Genomic DNA, 16,014 nt, shown 5'->3' with positions numbered 1-16,014 from the left:
CCAAATTGTTTAAGTGATTATTATAATTTACTACTGTCATTGTTATTAAGTGATGTATTTGTTTGCATTGACATGTCAATTAATTAATAAATCATTTTACTTATTAACATTCATTATTATATTTTAATACAACGTGTGGAGTGATGATTGAACTCACAACTTCATGGTTGGAGGTATATGTCAATTATCACTGACCTATACTTATTTTGGCATTATATAATTTTATATTAATGCACATATTAGACTTTAGGTTGTAAATATGTCAACTTTAACAATCTATGTTAACGTTTCATTAAGAAATTCTTATAAATTTCTATAATATTCATGCTTTTTTTCAAATGATCTGAATATCTAAAGATCTATGGATAGCAATGTTCCATTTATATCCTTCAAATCCTAGTATCTTCGTTATTGTCTAATTATTCTCCATTTTTGGTTTTCTTCAAATTTTATACTTTATCCATGGCATTTTCTATGTACCTAGTATATATAGAAATCAAATATTTAATATCATGCATATTGAAAATTCATGGGAGCATTAGAGGTTGATTTTCTTAGTTTCCTTTTAAGTTTCAATAAGACTATTAAATGAATTAATCATGCTTTAGTTAATCCAATAAATATATATATATATAAACCAATGCAATTACAATGTATGTTATTCTTTGTTTATTACATTAGATTCTCTGAGTATTATATTGAGTTTTGTTCTTTTTCTTTCCCTTTTTCGATCTAATTCTTTTATCTTTTAATCGATACAAGACTATGTTCGCATATATTTAAAAACTTAAAATGTTGCAACAAATTGAATGCAGTCACGTCTGACGTTTACGAAATTTAGAGCTTGAGTTGGGAGTGCACTTATCTCCTCATCACACTTTCACAGAAAAACAAGTATAGATTAATTGGTTAAGGGACATTTTAAATGTCGATGTACACAAAAATATGTCAAGGTTTCAATTTTATAAAAATGTTCGATGGAGATATTAACAAAACGTTGAACTTAAAGGATCAAATCACAAAAATCAATAACTTTATTAACAAATCAATATTTCACTCGTTTTAGATAAGCTAAAAAATTCTTATTATTTATATTATATTCGAACTAGTAATATTTTATTGATATTTTTCATATTTTGTCCTTTTTTTATGGAAAATTAATAGGGAAAAAAAGGTTATTTTTAAAAGTTTTTAAATATAACGTCAATAGTCACCATTATGATGAGTGGGAAAAAAAATCTCATCAACACTTTAAAACTCAAGAACTAAAGTGTAATTCTAAAAACTCAATGACCAAAATAACCTTTTAAGTGAAACCTCAGCGCTAAAATGGTAATTTTCCCTAAATCTAATTATTATAAAATACATACAAGAAACTTGAGGGGTTTATTCATTACATTTGAATATTTGAAAAGTAGCACAAATTTATGTCATTGATGAAATCTCTCTTGAGATTTATAGTTTATATATGATGATAACTATAGAAAACATCACTTGGAAAAACAGAGCTAAATCTCTTCAGCTTTCATGAACTCAAATCTAAAACTTTTCCATCAATGATCCTCATTGCCTTCATCTTTTTTGTTGTTGGAAGTGACATGAACAGGACCAGAACTAACAGATATTTGAATGTTCATGCTATCTGATGAAGGCTCAAGAAACTGAGAGGATTGCGTGTGTTGAGCAGCGCTCGACGTGCTTCCTTCCGAGCAGTTCTCCGTCGTCAAAACAGAGGATGAAAGTGAGGTTTCACCTAGAAGCATAGCCGAGGAAGAAGTGCTCGGCTTTGTCTTCACTCTTCTTTTCCATTGATGCAGCGAGTGTCGAACATTTTCCGACACAAGTGATTTTTTGAACCTCGACCCCATCTACGAGCACATTTTACACTCCTTCAAATTGGGAGGAAGTTTGATGAAACTTGGAGAGTTGGAGAGAAGAGAAGCCAAAATCATACCTGAGTTACTATAACATAGAGTGGGAATGTAATGAAGCTACACCAGAACTGAGTGATAACCCTGCAATGAATAAGAATGAAGTTTCAACATAGCTATACACTAGTTTCGATATAAGTTTCATTCGGGAGGAGGACATCACGCACCCGAATGTTAAGCGGATTGCGACGTATGTTTGGTTCTCCATGAAACAAGAGGGTTCCCTAATTTCCCACTGAAAGCTAAGATTTCAGTTAGTAAGACCAAAAAGAAATTTACAATACCAAACCAAAGAACACTGTCCCATTAAGACATAGGAGGCACTCTATTGACTAACATAACTAAAACAATGATCTCCACATTTGAGAATACAACAACAGATCAGTGAATAAAGATAATGCCGTCCAACTTCTTAGCTGATTCGAGATAAGAACTCAGACATAAACTCGGCAAAGTGTTTGTGAACGGTTTTGATCAAGGGGAATCGAAACCGAAACCGAAACGGAACCTGCTATAATTTATAAAGATTGAGTATTTTGGGTTCAGGGTAGCTCCTCCTAATTCAAGTTTGAGAGAGAAGCAGCACACTTTTATTGAATTCTTACCAGGGACCAAATAAATGTAGCCACCTCAAAAGCATTCTGCAAAAGAAATGCTACTGTGAAACACAAATACAACAAATACTGCAAAAGAAACTGGGTTGTTTTTTTATTTACTAACCTGGAAGGATATAAATTGTAACAACCATAAGAGGAGCTTAGGCTTCCCAAACCAAAACAGCTCATCCCTCAAGTTAAAATGATAGTATCCCCTTGGAGATGTATCCACAACTTCTACTGCCAACTTCACCACTACCCGGTGCAGTTTCGTCCCGATCAGCAGAATCACCTATCAGTTTTGGTTAGCCAAGGGAAAATAAAAAGATGGATGGTTTATCATCATCGGAGGGAACCATTAAGAGGATCCGAACATAGAAACCAGACAAAGATTAATAGAGAACTTACAAGTGCGGGGAGGAAAGAAAGCCAAAAGTAAATATTGCTTCCTGGATAAGAAGGATGGCTCAGTCTCCATTATATCATTAACCAGAAGGGCCAAAATGCAAATATTATTTCAATGCTTGGATGAACCAGTAAGATTGAATTCATATCAAGTTTTTCTGAATAAAGTGTGTGTGTTCTTTTCTTTCATTTCATTAGTCGTGAAGGGAAATTGAGTTTGTTAAATCAATGGAAACTTTTTAAAGCTCTTCAGTTAAGGATTTGGGAGATTAAATATTACCATGGAAGTTGAGGAAGATGCAGGCAATGGCATATATCCAAAGTGGCACACTGCAAATGCAGATGAAACAAATTTTAAAAATAGTCTTCTTCCTTGGGATGATGAAGTGAGACATTTGATGAAATGAGAGAAGATTTTTTTTTTCTTTCTCCAATATCTCGAGGCCCTTAATACAGTGACATGTCGACATGTTGCTCGATATTTAATATACACTGTAGCCAAACATTACAATAACAGAAATCTCCCTAATAATCCTACAAAATCTTAATCTGATTGCAGAAAACAGGTAGATCCTTTATACTAACGTATGTAAATTGTTAAGGCCCCTATAATAACACTTCTATTTTTAGTTTAAGTTTTATGTTGTAAAAAAACAAGGCAGTTTGATAATTAATATGTATCTATATATATATATATATATATATATATATATATATATATATTGTTTTCTACCTTTGAAAAACACTTGAAATCAAAGCCAACTGTCCAAACATTATATAGAGATTTGAAGTCCTTTTTCTTTAGTTTTTGAAGTTTGACTAGGATTTCAAAATAATTATGAAAAGGTGAGTACAAAAGAAAATAACAAATTATTAGTAAACAACCTTATAAATAATTTCAGTCTCCTCCAATTTTAGGCTCCATTTACTTGTCACGATTCGAATGAAATACAACTAAAATGAAATCAATAGGAACGAGAATGTTATTTTTCTTTTTATATTGTATATTAAAAGTTTTCTGGAATTAAAAAAAAAAAACTATTGATATTTTTTTACTAAAACTATCTGAAACCAAAATAGAAATCAAATATATATGATCACTAGAATATTAATTTCTTATTTCTACCTAATTACAAATACATTAACCAAAAAGTGTACTAATATTATTTTTTAATTAAAACAATAATAAATTTTAATTTATTTTATTACCATTTTATTGATAGGAAATTTTTTTAAAATAATTTATTTAATATTAATAAATAATTGAAATAAAATTACATCAACCAAAAAATATAATTTTTATTAGAACAACTATCATTAATATAAAATATTAATAAATTTTACTGTTATAAATTTAATAATATTGGATTCTATTTTAACAATTTTATTGGTATTAATCAATAATAACAAAGTAAAATTAAATAATTGATCAATTAAATAGAAATTTATAATATTTTATAATAAAATCACATCAACCAATAAAATTTATATAATTTTTTATTAGAACAAAAATGATTAGTAGTATAAATAAATAAATAAAATTGTACAACCATTAATTAAAACATTATAAGTTTAATTCAGAAAAATGAGAAAAGATGTAAAGTAATTATTGCAAAGGTGTGAGATCCACAAAATAAAGAATGAGAACGAGACTGATGAGATTTTATTTGAGGAATTAGATTCTCTCTTTTTCGAAAAAAAATAACTTAAGTGCTTACTAGTCAGCACCCAACTTTTATTGACCACCATTAATCTTTTTACAAGTAGGAGAGATTTTTTGTTAAAAGCCCATTTATTAGTGATAAGTACAAATATTGGTGCTAATTGATAAGTACCTAAGTATTGTTCGTTCGTTTTAGGGGTAATTCCCAAATTTGAAGTTGGTAACATATTCAATTCATGCATTTTAGCAGACACTATCAAAAGGGAATGAATATTTCCATTCTCATTCCTTGATTCTCATGCCCTTAAAAGTAAACAAGTGATATGGGTTATGTCAAATCTTAACAGGTTTTTAGATTGTCATCCTTGAGAAAGCAAACTTTTGGCAGGATCACTAAAACATTGTATTGTGGTAATAATATCATGGAACTAAAAAATTTACATCAAACTCACACGTGACTCTGATACTAATCCATATGGTAGCAGAAGATCTAAGAGAAACAATTGTAAATACATTTACATCAAATCATATTGAGCCTGTAAATAATGAAGCTTGACATAGAGTTAAGAGGAATAACCTTATACCAACCATATCGCGAAATTCGTCCTCCATGCTTCGAAGCATATAATTATGAAAGTCATATGATACAGGGAGTTGATGAGTCTACATTCCACAGGAAGACAAACATGGGCAAGAAAGAAAAGAAACACTGAAGTTAGTATATTGGTGAAGGCAAGTTGATCTAACAGACAAAACACTCAATTTTTCCCCCTTCAAGTTGCAGTCAACCATCCTTCCTTATACTTAGATGCTATGATGTGGTAGACCTTTTGTCTCTGTTAGGGGATGTAGTGCTGGATCCGGGGGAGAGATTGTTGTGTTTGGGTCCCTTACTAGTCTAGGGGGTTTTCAGGCAGTTCATTTTTCCATCTTTGGTGTGATCATCCCCCTCTAGTTGCTCTTCATTCTCCTCGTTGTGAAAGGTCAAAATTCCAAAGAATGTCAAAATCTTTCTTCTTTTGTGATGGGACCGCAGTGGTGCTATCTTCGCATAAACGCGTTGAGGATCTAGATCACATCATTTGGGTTGTCAGTTTGCTAGCTCTGTTTGGGACAACTTCTTCCGGATGCTTGGTGTGTGCTTGGCTAGGTGCACAGATTGTACGTCTATGGTGGATGAGGTCCTTTTGTTTCCTCCATTCCGAGATAAGGGATAGATTTTATGGCATGGTTGTTTCTTTGCAATTCTGTGGTGCGGTTTGGTTTGAGAGGAATAATAGAATTTTAGGTATGGGGAGAGATGTTGGAAGGAGGTGTGGGGTCTTTGGCCAGATTTAATAGCTCTACTTGAGCATTGGTTTCTAGGGACTTTTATAATTATCCGTTAGGTCACATTATTTTGGATTAAAGCCTTTTTTCATATATTTAGTTCTGGGGCTCCCCCGGTCACGGGCTGTTTTGGGCTGGTTTTTTAACCCTTGCCTTGTTCTTTTATCAATGAAAGCTTGGTTTTTCATCTAAAAAATGATGTGATTTTCTTTTTCCTGTGATTATTTCATCTTCCTTGTAAACACTGGTTCCTCATTTTATAGCAGAGAGTATTTTGACCATTTTTAGCCATCCATAGGATTTATCTTATGTTGTCCAACCATCAACTTATTCATTATTCTAGGGATGAAAACATGGGAACATCAAAACTACTTCAGAATGAGAATGGACATACACTGATGAAGCCCCACCGTAAAGCCATGTAATCAGCTCGGTTGATAGAACTCCATAACTGGCGGCTGAAACAGAGCTGCAAGTTGATACATTTAGCTTTAGAATAATTAACATAACAATCCCCGAGTTTCGAGTTTCGTGTGCTCCAGAACGTAATACAATGATAGAGTGTTTGCTGAAGTTGAAGCTTTAAGCCACTTGAGAATAACCAGTTTGATAAAAAATAGTGCACAAATGAAAGATGAAAGTTTATTTTACAGTACAATTGGTGCTATCTTCATCAGAAGCTCAAAGGAAAACAGAGAAAATACCAGCCAAACAAGGACTCTATGCTGACTCCATGGATGAGAGGTATGGTGAAAGACAAAAGTTGATAGTCGCCTTATTTTCGGTCCAGTCGATGGTGCTCGTACAGATTCTTCTAGGTTCAAATTATGAATATTGTAGGTCAAAATACAATCAATGCAAGTTCTTAAAAATGCATCTATAATGACTTCAAAGGAAGATCCAAAACTTAGGAGCTGAAGAAAATTAATGATTTGGTGCAATATCATTTACCTTGTGAGTTCTGAATGGCCAAAGCCTTGGCTTCATTTTCCCATGTCCTCCAGCCATATATCTGAACAAGAAGAAACAAGCTTCAAGAGGATATGGAAACCAAGACAGAAGAATTTTAAGGCAGACTGATACGAGATATGAAATATGCCAACCTTAATCATGGCCAAAGCTATGGCAATGAAGTTATAAGAAACATGGGTGATGCCGAGAACGAATATTAATCGATGAAGTTGCTCTAAACTTTCATACGAAGCAAACGATTCACGACCCTGGAAAGCAAAATAACAACATATTGAATGACAGACAATATAAACTTCCCAGTTCATTCTTTATTCAAATCGTGCTCTGCCACCATGTTAATTCACCATTATACCTCAAAACCAAAACTCCTTAACTGCACTACTAAGTAAGAAAGAGTACCTCAGGACAGTACTCTCGTATCCCAGCATTGTTGTGCTCCTTTGGAAAAGAACCGTTCACATTTTCGCTTAAAATAGAAATGTGCCTAACTTTTTTCAGATCCATCTCCAACGCACAGGGATAGAATCGGCTGCTTAAGACTGACGATTTAACACAAATTCTGGCGACGAATACAATCCAGTGACCCATCAACAATGACAGAAGTCCAAAGAGCATCAGCTCTGCTCGCAAAACCATGAACCCCAAAAAGAACACACAAATCATTCAAACAAAATCAATCCAAAAGTGGAAACAAAATACCCATCTGATTTCTCACCTTCTCTAATCTTCTCCAGAGCAGCGAGTAACGATTTTCTCTTTGTCCTATTCAACCACTGCCAAAAAGGGTCTCAATCAAAAGGGGAATCAAGCACAAACCCAGAGGGAAACAAGGTGGGTTTTACCTTTTCGACCCGTTTCAGCGATCCTTGGAAGAAGAATCCAAGAGAAACCATGAGAGTGACGACTGTTGCGAAAGCCCATGTGGGGGTAACGGCCAAGGATCGTCCCTCTTCTCCCATTTTCGCAGCTCAGTCCAATGAGGCTCGATCAGTTCATCTTCATCATCCGGAAATAGCAACCATCCTCCCAACTGTCTCCTCAGGTCTCGGATTCGAATAAGCAATCGCATTAATTGCATCAACGGAATGGTGGGCTGCGTTGTAGACCAATTGGGTCAGGAAATTTAAGAAGCCGAGCATTGGTTGTTTCAACCTAACGAGCATCGTGGGTTCCACTCGATGACTCCTCAACAGTGGCTCTGAATTTCTAAAACTCCGAGTGTAGGCGCCTCTGTCGCTTTCCATGCCTCCCATGGAGAAAAAGTTAAGGAAATCAAGATCAGAAATCAGAAAGAGAACAAAAGTATGATACTTACAAATCGCATCGCATTAGTTAGAATCAGGAACTGATCCGGTTGGTTCGGTTTTATATGTCGGGTTTATCGGTTCTTCACTTCTTCTTTTCTAATATATCAAGATTGAAGATCGCTCGAACGCAAGTTTTTCATTCTTTTTTTCCTCAGGCCATAAATCAATTCAAGTTTCAATCAATCCGAGGTTGAACCGACTAGCATAGATTGTTTAGTTCACATCCAAATCAGACTTTTGGTAAGGATTAGATTATAACAGATATGCGAAAGTCAGTAGTGGATCGTCTGCTATCGAAACAGTCAATCCAATCAGTATCGTAGAATGCAAAGAAGGTGATTAACAGTCCCAAAGTGACGTTTAAGCCAAGGTCAAAAGAATCCTTCAAATCCGGTAATATGCATTTTACAGCTTGAAGATGTATGATGTGGTAAAAATATGTACTGACAACTTTGATTGACCGCATAAAAAGAAAGGAACCAATTTTAAAGTACAAGAGATTTTACTTTTGAAAATTTAATAATTTCAACGTGACACCAAATCTTTTTTTTTTAATTTTATTATTATTTTAGGTTAAAAAATACTTTTTGGTATATGTTGTTGGATTAAAGTAACGATATAGTTTAAAATTTTTGTAAAAATTTGGTTGATATATAACTAAATCTTAATAGTTTAACATTGTAACGATTTAGTTCCTACTCATATGAAAAAATCTCATTTAACATAAAGTGTCAATTATTGTTATGTAATAATTTAGTCTTTTAATTTATAAACACATTTGATCGTTAGACCAAAATACTTTTCTAATCTTGGTTTTACGTTGAAACCACTAATTTCAATAAGAAAAATAAAAAATAGAGCTCGTAGATGCAATTGGAAAAGAAGAGTTAAGAAAAATGATAAAAATCTCAAATCAACCCTTCATTACAAGTAATTATACTACAATATCGGAAGAAGCATGAAGGTTGAAATATAAATCATAAATTTACAATTTATTGAGATTATTATTTAAATGCTATTATTTATTTTTTTTTTGAAAGAATTTAAATGCTATTATTGTAGCTACCACATTGGTTAAATATCAACAATAAAACATAAAGCATATGAATTTATATATAGCAAATTAATGGCATTTAAGGCTCTTAAAAGAATCTCAATACTAAGTACAATTATTATTTCATTATTCGATCTATATCATATATGCATTATTTTCAATCCAAATCACTATGAGAAACTATTTCTTAAGGGAAGAAGAACTACTTGCTAAAGTATCAGAGTACATTTGCGGATTAATTCTAAGAATAGAAACGTCAAGGACCTTGTAACATAATTGTTCATTGTTTGAGTCCCAACACATCAAAATCTGATCTCCGAGCACATACCCTTTGTCTTCGGTGTCCCATTCGATATGATATTCTTCCGGGGCAACTCTCCTCATGATTCTTTCCATTTTTTTGTTCATGCTTACATCGAATAGAGTGATTTTCACTCCATTCTCTATGTCAGTCATCGCCTTCTTAACTTGGCTGGGTGGTAACCTTTCAATTAAGTTCTTTCTAACCTCTGATTCCTCCTCTTTCAATCGCAATGTTCCATACAGCTCTCTTAATCCCAACCTCATTTTCATTGTCCATTTGATTTTCATTTTGGTTTCTTCACCTTTTGATCTCTGGTCCAATCTCTCTTCCATGGCAATTACTATGTACCCAGTATATAAGAGAAAGAGACTTTAGTCGTTTTAGTCGTTTCTTTACCTTTCGGCTTGATAACAACATATATATAATAAAGAGATGAACAATACATAGATACTTATCGGTCAACACTAATGTTCTGACAGCCTTTTTATATTTTGAAAAGTAGATTTTTTTCTTCTTTTTATATATTTCTATGTCCTACTTGTCAAACTTTAATGTTGATAAGGTAAAGGATAGGTACCGACCCGTAAATACTAAAGTATTTTTCATAAAGAGGGAGAATTACCTTTCGGTCCCTTGTCCATAAGAGTTTTTTTTTCCTTCTTTTTTGGCATTCCAATCTCTTGTCCATGGTCCTTGTTATTGTACATCCAATATATATTAGCAAAAGTGAATCAAACATTTAATATATCAAGCATGCATGTTGTAATCTAGAGGAGATGTCGGGTTTAATAATTTCTTTATTTCAATAAGGGCTATTAATACCGATACAAAAACATGAAACATAGTTCAACAAGAAAAAATATCATTTTATCACCCTGAATATAAGATATTCATAAATCTCTCTCTCATTCAACAAACTGGGGAGTATATAGAAGTTTGAACCTCCAATTTCAAGAGGAGTAAATGATGTTATTTATCGTCTTTGAGCTAAACTCATAATATCAACGTATCTTGTACTTAAAAAAGGACGATTAACATGGTATTCAATGAAACGAGCATGCTGTAATAAATCTATTAAAGATGAAATGAGCATACTATAATTAAATCGTGAAGGACACGTGGATTTAATTTTTCATAATCAAATCACTTTTGTCTTTGTCAAAATCACTTTCTGTCGTAAATATTAATGGTTCGTCCCAAAACCAAGCATTAATTTTTTTTTAAGGCCGACGAGTTAAGAAGGTTCCACACTCGAAGGTCTTTCAGGAGAATTTTTTTTTTAAATATTTAGGTGTTAACGGGTGAGCACAATGTACATCGAGAAATGAAAAAAATAAAAGAATTATGGTCAGAAATGGCCACCGGATAACTCACAGATATTTTAAAAATCATATACTAATCTTTCCCACTTTAAATTCTTCACAAATCTAACATAATTTAGATAAAATGTTACAAAATAATAATTATAGCAATGATTAGAAATATAGCAAAAAGTTGAACGCATATAGTATTAGTTATTATGTCTTTTTTAAATAAAAAATTAGTTATTATATTAATCATTTATGTAGAGTTAATATAAGTGATCGCAATTAGTTGATTGGGTGATTGCTATGATTATACTAATTAATTAATATATAACTTGATTTTTTCTAATTATGTATATATTTCAGTATAATAGATGACTGTGAGGATTCGAACTCACAACCTCTTGATCAGAAATATGTGTCAATTATCTTTGTATGCTCGCTTTTGTAGATATGGAATGTTTTAACCTCTCTAATTATGCTAAATTTAATCAATAATATATAAGTTCTTTTTTTTTTTTTACTACAACAGATAAGGGTGAGAGATTCGAACTTACAACCTTTTAACGTGATAGCTGTCAACTACTGATGAGCTCACGTTGGTAATAATATTTTAGTTAATGTCAATCAACAAGTACCATTTAAAATAAAGACCATATGGTCCAATATTATTAAAGTTAATGAAGGTGTGTTGTAATGATTTTTTTTATATAGAAAAATATAAAATTATCATTTTTTTAAATAATACAATTATTTCATTTTGAGAGAGAGAGAGAGAGAGAGAGGAGGGAGGGAAAATTACAAGGCTTATATTAATGATGTCCCATTCAATCATTTAGTTTTCAATAAAGTTGGTGCCTCTTTAAGCCAAAGCCACAAATAATCTTTAAATGGTTGAATTTAAGTAGAAAAATGATCTTCATTTGTCTTTTCAAAGACATTTCATAAACAAGGAGCCCATATTTCTCCACTTGATGACTTGATGCCAATTGCCACATTTCTTTTAGCTTCTAACTTTTTTCATTATTTTATAAAGGTTTAAATACTATTTCGATTATGGTAGTTTCGGTTTTAATTGATTTTGATGTTTATATTTCTAAAATGTTTATTTTAGTCTGTATACTTTCTAAACGTCATTTTGATCATTGTACTTTTAAAAATTTATCATTTTGGTCCCTTCATTTTTTTTAATGTCGTTTCTTTCAATTCTAATTTTAATGTGACACTTCAGTAAAAAAAAAAATTCTCAAAATATTATCCATGTTTTCATTGGTTCGACATCAACATGAGGAGTAAACCGACATTTCCATCATAGTACAAGAAAATCGGCAAAATATAAAAAATATCAACAAAATGTCACTAATATATATACATAATATTAATATTAATTATTTTTAACTAAATTAGAAATAGGAAAATATTTATTTGTTAATTTAAATATCTTTTACGATTTTTTAATTTTTCTAACTTTTACAGAAATATCTATCGACATCGACATTTTGCCGATATTTCCATCAATATTTCTATGAAATTGAGTACTTAAACCTTTTATAGAATTCTTTTATTACATCTGAAAACAACCTCTTCACATCTCATATATTAATAAATAATAACCGAAACTTTTCAAAGTATTATATTTTGGTTCTTAAAATTTTTTGAACTATCTAATTTAATTTTTAAACTTTCACGTTGATACTATCATCCCAATAAAAAAAAGACATAATGATCTATGTTGATCAAAGTTAATGAATGAGTAATAATTTTTAAAAAATATAGGTGCCATATTATATTTTTATATAATTACGTCTACAAAGATACAACATAATTTTTAATTAAATTTGTTATAATGTTAATGAATCTTATCCACAAGAATTTCCCTAATGTATAAATCCAATCATTTCATCTTGGAAAAGAAAATAATTAAAGATTACAAGACTTATGTTCATGTTGTCCTATTCAATCATTTAGTTTTAAAAAAGTTGGCATCTCTCTCAAGCTACACAACCATAGAAAATGGGGAAAAAATCAAAGGAAACAAAAAGGGATCTCTCTTTGGTAATTCTTTTTCTTTACCAAAATAATTTAGGTAATACTTTCTTGAAGGGGACTTGATAATGTGCATCAATTGTTACTATAAATTTTCAATTTCATCAAACTATATCTAAACTTAGATAAGTTTTGTAATTTCCATATTGAAAATATTGTAATCATACCTTAAACTTGAATATCATAAATGTTACCGTTCTTATCTTTGTGATAAATTTTTGTTTGAAGAAATGCTAATGAAATTATTCTGCGTTCTATGAATTTTATGTCATATTTGGTGGTGCAACAATGTCGATTTAATTTTGGGGGAAAAATGACAATAAAACTAGTTTTTTTTTTAATTTATTTTGAGTTTTGACAAAGTTATTCAATCATGTTGATCTTGTGCATTGGTTTAGCATTTGGGCAAAGCTTGATTTCACTTAAATTAGTGAGTTTTTTGAAATGAGTAAAGTAAATTAGGGGAAATTGAAGATAGGATAAAAATTTCAAATACTTATCAAAGTTTAGCGTCCAATGAAAAATAATACACATGGCTGAGTTTAGAGGAACAAACACCATCACGCACCCACGAAATGAAATAACACAATTCAAGAGTTGAATTAAAATAGATTAATCTTTAAAAGAAAATTGTGAATAAAAAAAGACTTTAGAGTTAAAATTAAACATTTTTATATACAGGTAAATTTTTAATTTAGTGGTTGGAATGCTTGAAAATGGAAATTGGTTTAGGCTGAAATGTGAATCCATTTTTGTTCCCAAATCATCTTCTTCATCCATGGGATTTTAAAATTTTGATGCTCTTTTTTTTTTTTTTTTAATGCTAAGAAAAATGCAAATTTAAATATGAGAGGAAGAAAGAGCTTCCCAAAATCAACACCAACACAAGAAAACCCAAATCTGGCTGTCTTCTGCTTGACTCTCCAACGGCCAAATCAGTCAGCCATGAATTTTCAGGCAGCGCCGCCGCCGCCGCCCCGGCGCTTGCCGCCTCCCCTGCCGCCGTCGTCGGTGAGGAATCTGTCGATGATTTCAGGCTGCAGAGGGAGAGTGAAAGAACTGTTAAATTTATGTTTTTCTTTTTTTTTCTTTCTTTTTTCTTTTTCACTTTTTTGTAAACCCCATGCCACAAATATATTAAATCTTATTTCAATTTTTGTTTTGGTCCCTCATCTACGTTTGTACCTAAACTTTTAAAAAACATGTCAAAGATTATTATTTTCTTGTTTAACATGAGTCTAGATTTAATACATGTCTATGTTAATATGGATTAAAATTGATATCAATCTTTAAACTTAGAAATTAAAATACACGTTTTAAAAAGTTAAAAACAAAATAAATAAATAAGTTGAAAGTTGAGAATCAAAAGAAAATATATATTTTAAAAGTTAAAAATAAAATAAATAAATAATATCAAATTTCATTAACTTTATAGTTTTGAACCAAAATAGAAATTTTCAAGGAATTAAATAGAAAATTTTTAAAATTTTATGGAATAAACTGGTTTAAACCAATGAAACTTTCACTAATTTAAAAGTAGAAAAATATTTAGGTGTTGACCGTAAGTATGTATCTCTTATCACCATAAAGAGATAAATGATGAGGTATGAAATATTTAACAGTGGAAATGACAAAATTCCTCGCTAGCAAATTACTTTTTATAAAAATAAATAACTGTGAATTTTTTTAACATAAAATACCAAATTACTCCTAAACAACTAAATATTATTCTTTTAAATGGGGATTTGGACCAATGTAGAAAAATTGTAAGAAAACTTTTAGCAAATTTAACCAAAAATGTGGAAAATTTTCACTGATTTGAAAATGGGTTTCATCGTCTTCTACCTTGGGGAAGAGGGGCAGAATGTGACTGTATAATCGGCGCCGGAGCAGGTGAAAGTGCTCGTCGCGTCGTCGTACGCGTAGCTATACGACCGAGGACACGCCGATTTGAAAATCTCCGAGTATTTCGACGGCTTACAGGTGGCGGGTGACCCATACGCGCCGCTGCAGCAGTACTCCGCCGTCCCAAACTTCTCACACGCGCTTCTACACGCCCCGCCGTTCTCCGCCTTCAGCTCCGTCGGGCACTGCCGGTTCAAGTCCGTCACGCACCCGGTCGACCCGCACGCGCCGGTCCCGCCGGTCCCCTCTACGATCATCGGCAAGTTATAGCCGTCGACGAGGCTGACGTCGTAGAAGTCCGTCGAGCCGAGCGTGAACTCCGCCAGAGTCGCCGGCGGGGCGGCTCCGGCGCCGTTGCACTCAATTTCGCCGGACCCACAATCTCCGGTGACACACACCCCACGACCGGCGCCGTCGAAATTGCAGTCGGTCCGGCCCCAGAAGCGGCCGGACCAGCCGGCCGGAGCTTGGAAAGATCTCGACCCGCCCCGCCGGAGCTCGAATCCGGTGGTGTCGAGTTTCAAGCTACCGGCGCCGGAGAGAATTCCCGGCCAAACCGTGAAATCGCATTTGTTCACAAACGTAAATTTAGCTCCCGAAGCCCCTGAGTTCCAAAAAGAGAGAAAAATAAGTGGACATTGCACAAAATTGAAGAACTCATAAACAAAATTAGAGAAAAAGAAACAGAATTACCATGGGAAATGAGGAGAAGAGAGAAGACCCAGAACAGGGGAGAAGAAACAGAGTTATCGGAGAAGAACTCCATAAGAAAGGAAATGACTTTTCACAAAAATGATGGATTGGGGATAAAATTGGAAATTGGGTATTGTTTTTAGCTGTGGGAGGGAGAGTTTTGAAGATGGAGTTGGCCATGGGTATATATAAAGAAGAAGAATGAGGGAGAAGAAATGGTGGAAGAAACAGTGGTTTTATCCATCTCCCATGTCATCGAATGGATATTGGATGCTTCCCATTTTGTGGTTTGAAATGATGGGGAAGGAGATTAATCATATTACCATATCAATTAATTTTTATGTGTTTCTCGACATTAAATATTATAAGTTCGGACAGTTATCTCGAAATACGTGTAAGTTGACCCATATACTCACCTATATAAAAAAAAGTTTAATTTTTAAACTTAATAGCAAGTACTTCAAAGTTAAACAAATTATTGAATGAGGTCGTCACAATCTAACAA

At 32.7% G+C, this 16,014-nt stretch overlaps 2 protein-coding genes across 3 annotated transcripts; both read right to left on the bottom strand.

Annotated features, from left to right (window-relative positions):
* Positions 1-1,367: 1,367 nt before the first annotated feature.
* LOC111014907 (MLO-like protein 4) lies at positions 1,368-8,083 on the bottom strand. Of its 2 annotated transcripts, none has more exons than XM_022289772.2 (15): positions 7,739-8,083; positions 7,612-7,669; positions 7,296-7,516; positions 7,028-7,144; positions 6,876-6,936; positions 6,629-6,738; positions 6,319-6,393; positions 5,173-5,258; positions 3,213-3,262; positions 2,936-2,976; positions 2,652-2,819; positions 2,537-2,572; positions 2,099-2,166; positions 1,955-2,015; positions 1,368-1,868 (listed from the first exon to the last, which is right to left on the bottom strand). In XM_022289772.2, the coding sequence occupies exons 1-15, from the start codon at positions 7,853-7,855 to the stop codon at positions 1,554-1,556; spliced, it is 1,584 nt and encodes a 527-aa protein (XP_022145464.1). In that variant the 5' UTR covers positions 7,856-8,083; the 3' UTR covers positions 1,368-1,553. The 2 variants fall into 2 exon arrangements, with proteins under 2 accessions (XP_022145464.1, XP_022145465.1); XM_022289773.2 differs by having other exon boundaries at positions 6,629-6,735; positions 7,739-8,081.
* Positions 8,084-13,386: 5,303 nt separating this feature from the next.
* On the bottom strand, positions 13,387-15,762 carry LOC111014770 (thaumatin-like protein 1). The gene is made up of 3 exons (XM_022289592.2): positions 15,510-15,762; positions 14,757-15,420; positions 13,387-13,948 (listed from the first exon to the last, which is right to left on the bottom strand). Exons 1-3 carry the CDS (start codon positions 15,580-15,582, stop codon positions 13,735-13,737), a joined length of 951 nt encoding a protein of 316 aa, XP_022145284.1. The 5' UTR covers positions 15,583-15,762; the 3' UTR covers positions 13,387-13,734.
* Positions 15,763-16,014: the final 252 nt, after the last annotated feature.

This window comes from Momordica charantia (genome assembly GCF_013281855.1).
Source record: "Momordica charantia cultivar OHB3-1 chromosome 10 unlocalized genomic scaffold, Mcharantia_2.0 BLBB01000010.1, whole genome shotgun sequence".
NCBI classification, from domain to species: Eukaryota; Viridiplantae; Streptophyta; class Magnoliopsida; order Cucurbitales; family Cucurbitaceae; genus Momordica; species Momordica charantia.
The sequence above is the reverse complement of the archived record's forward strand: the minus strand, read 5'-3'. Positions and strand labels throughout refer to the sequence as shown.

Bases quoted from the DNA above. Each gene is read 5' to 3' on its own strand.
- LOC111014907 (XM_022289772.2), bottom strand. From the start codon at position 7,855: ATGGGAGAAGAGGGACGATCCTTGGCCGTTACCCCCACATGGGCTTTC. The intron at 7,145-7,295 runs GTACTCTTTCTT...TTTGCTTTCCAG, and splicing joins TACGAGAGTACTGTCCTGAG to GGTCGTGAATCGTTTGCTTC. The intron at 1,869-1,954 runs GTATGATTTTGG...ATGTGCTCGTAG, and splicing joins TCTATGTTATAGTAACTCAG to ATGGGGTCGAGGTTCAAAAA.
- LOC111014770 (XM_022289592.2), bottom strand. From the start codon at position 15,582: ATGGAGTTCTTCTCCGATAACTCTGTTTCTTCTCCCCTGTTCTGGGTC. The intron at 15,421-15,509 runs GTAATTCTGTTT...TTTGGAACTCAG, and splicing joins TCTTCTCCTCATTTCCCATG to GGGCTTCGGGAGCTAAATTT. The intron at 13,949-14,756 runs GTAGAAGACGAT...CTCCCTCTGCAG, and splicing joins TTCTGCCCCTCTTCCCCAAG to CCTGAAATCATCGACAGATT.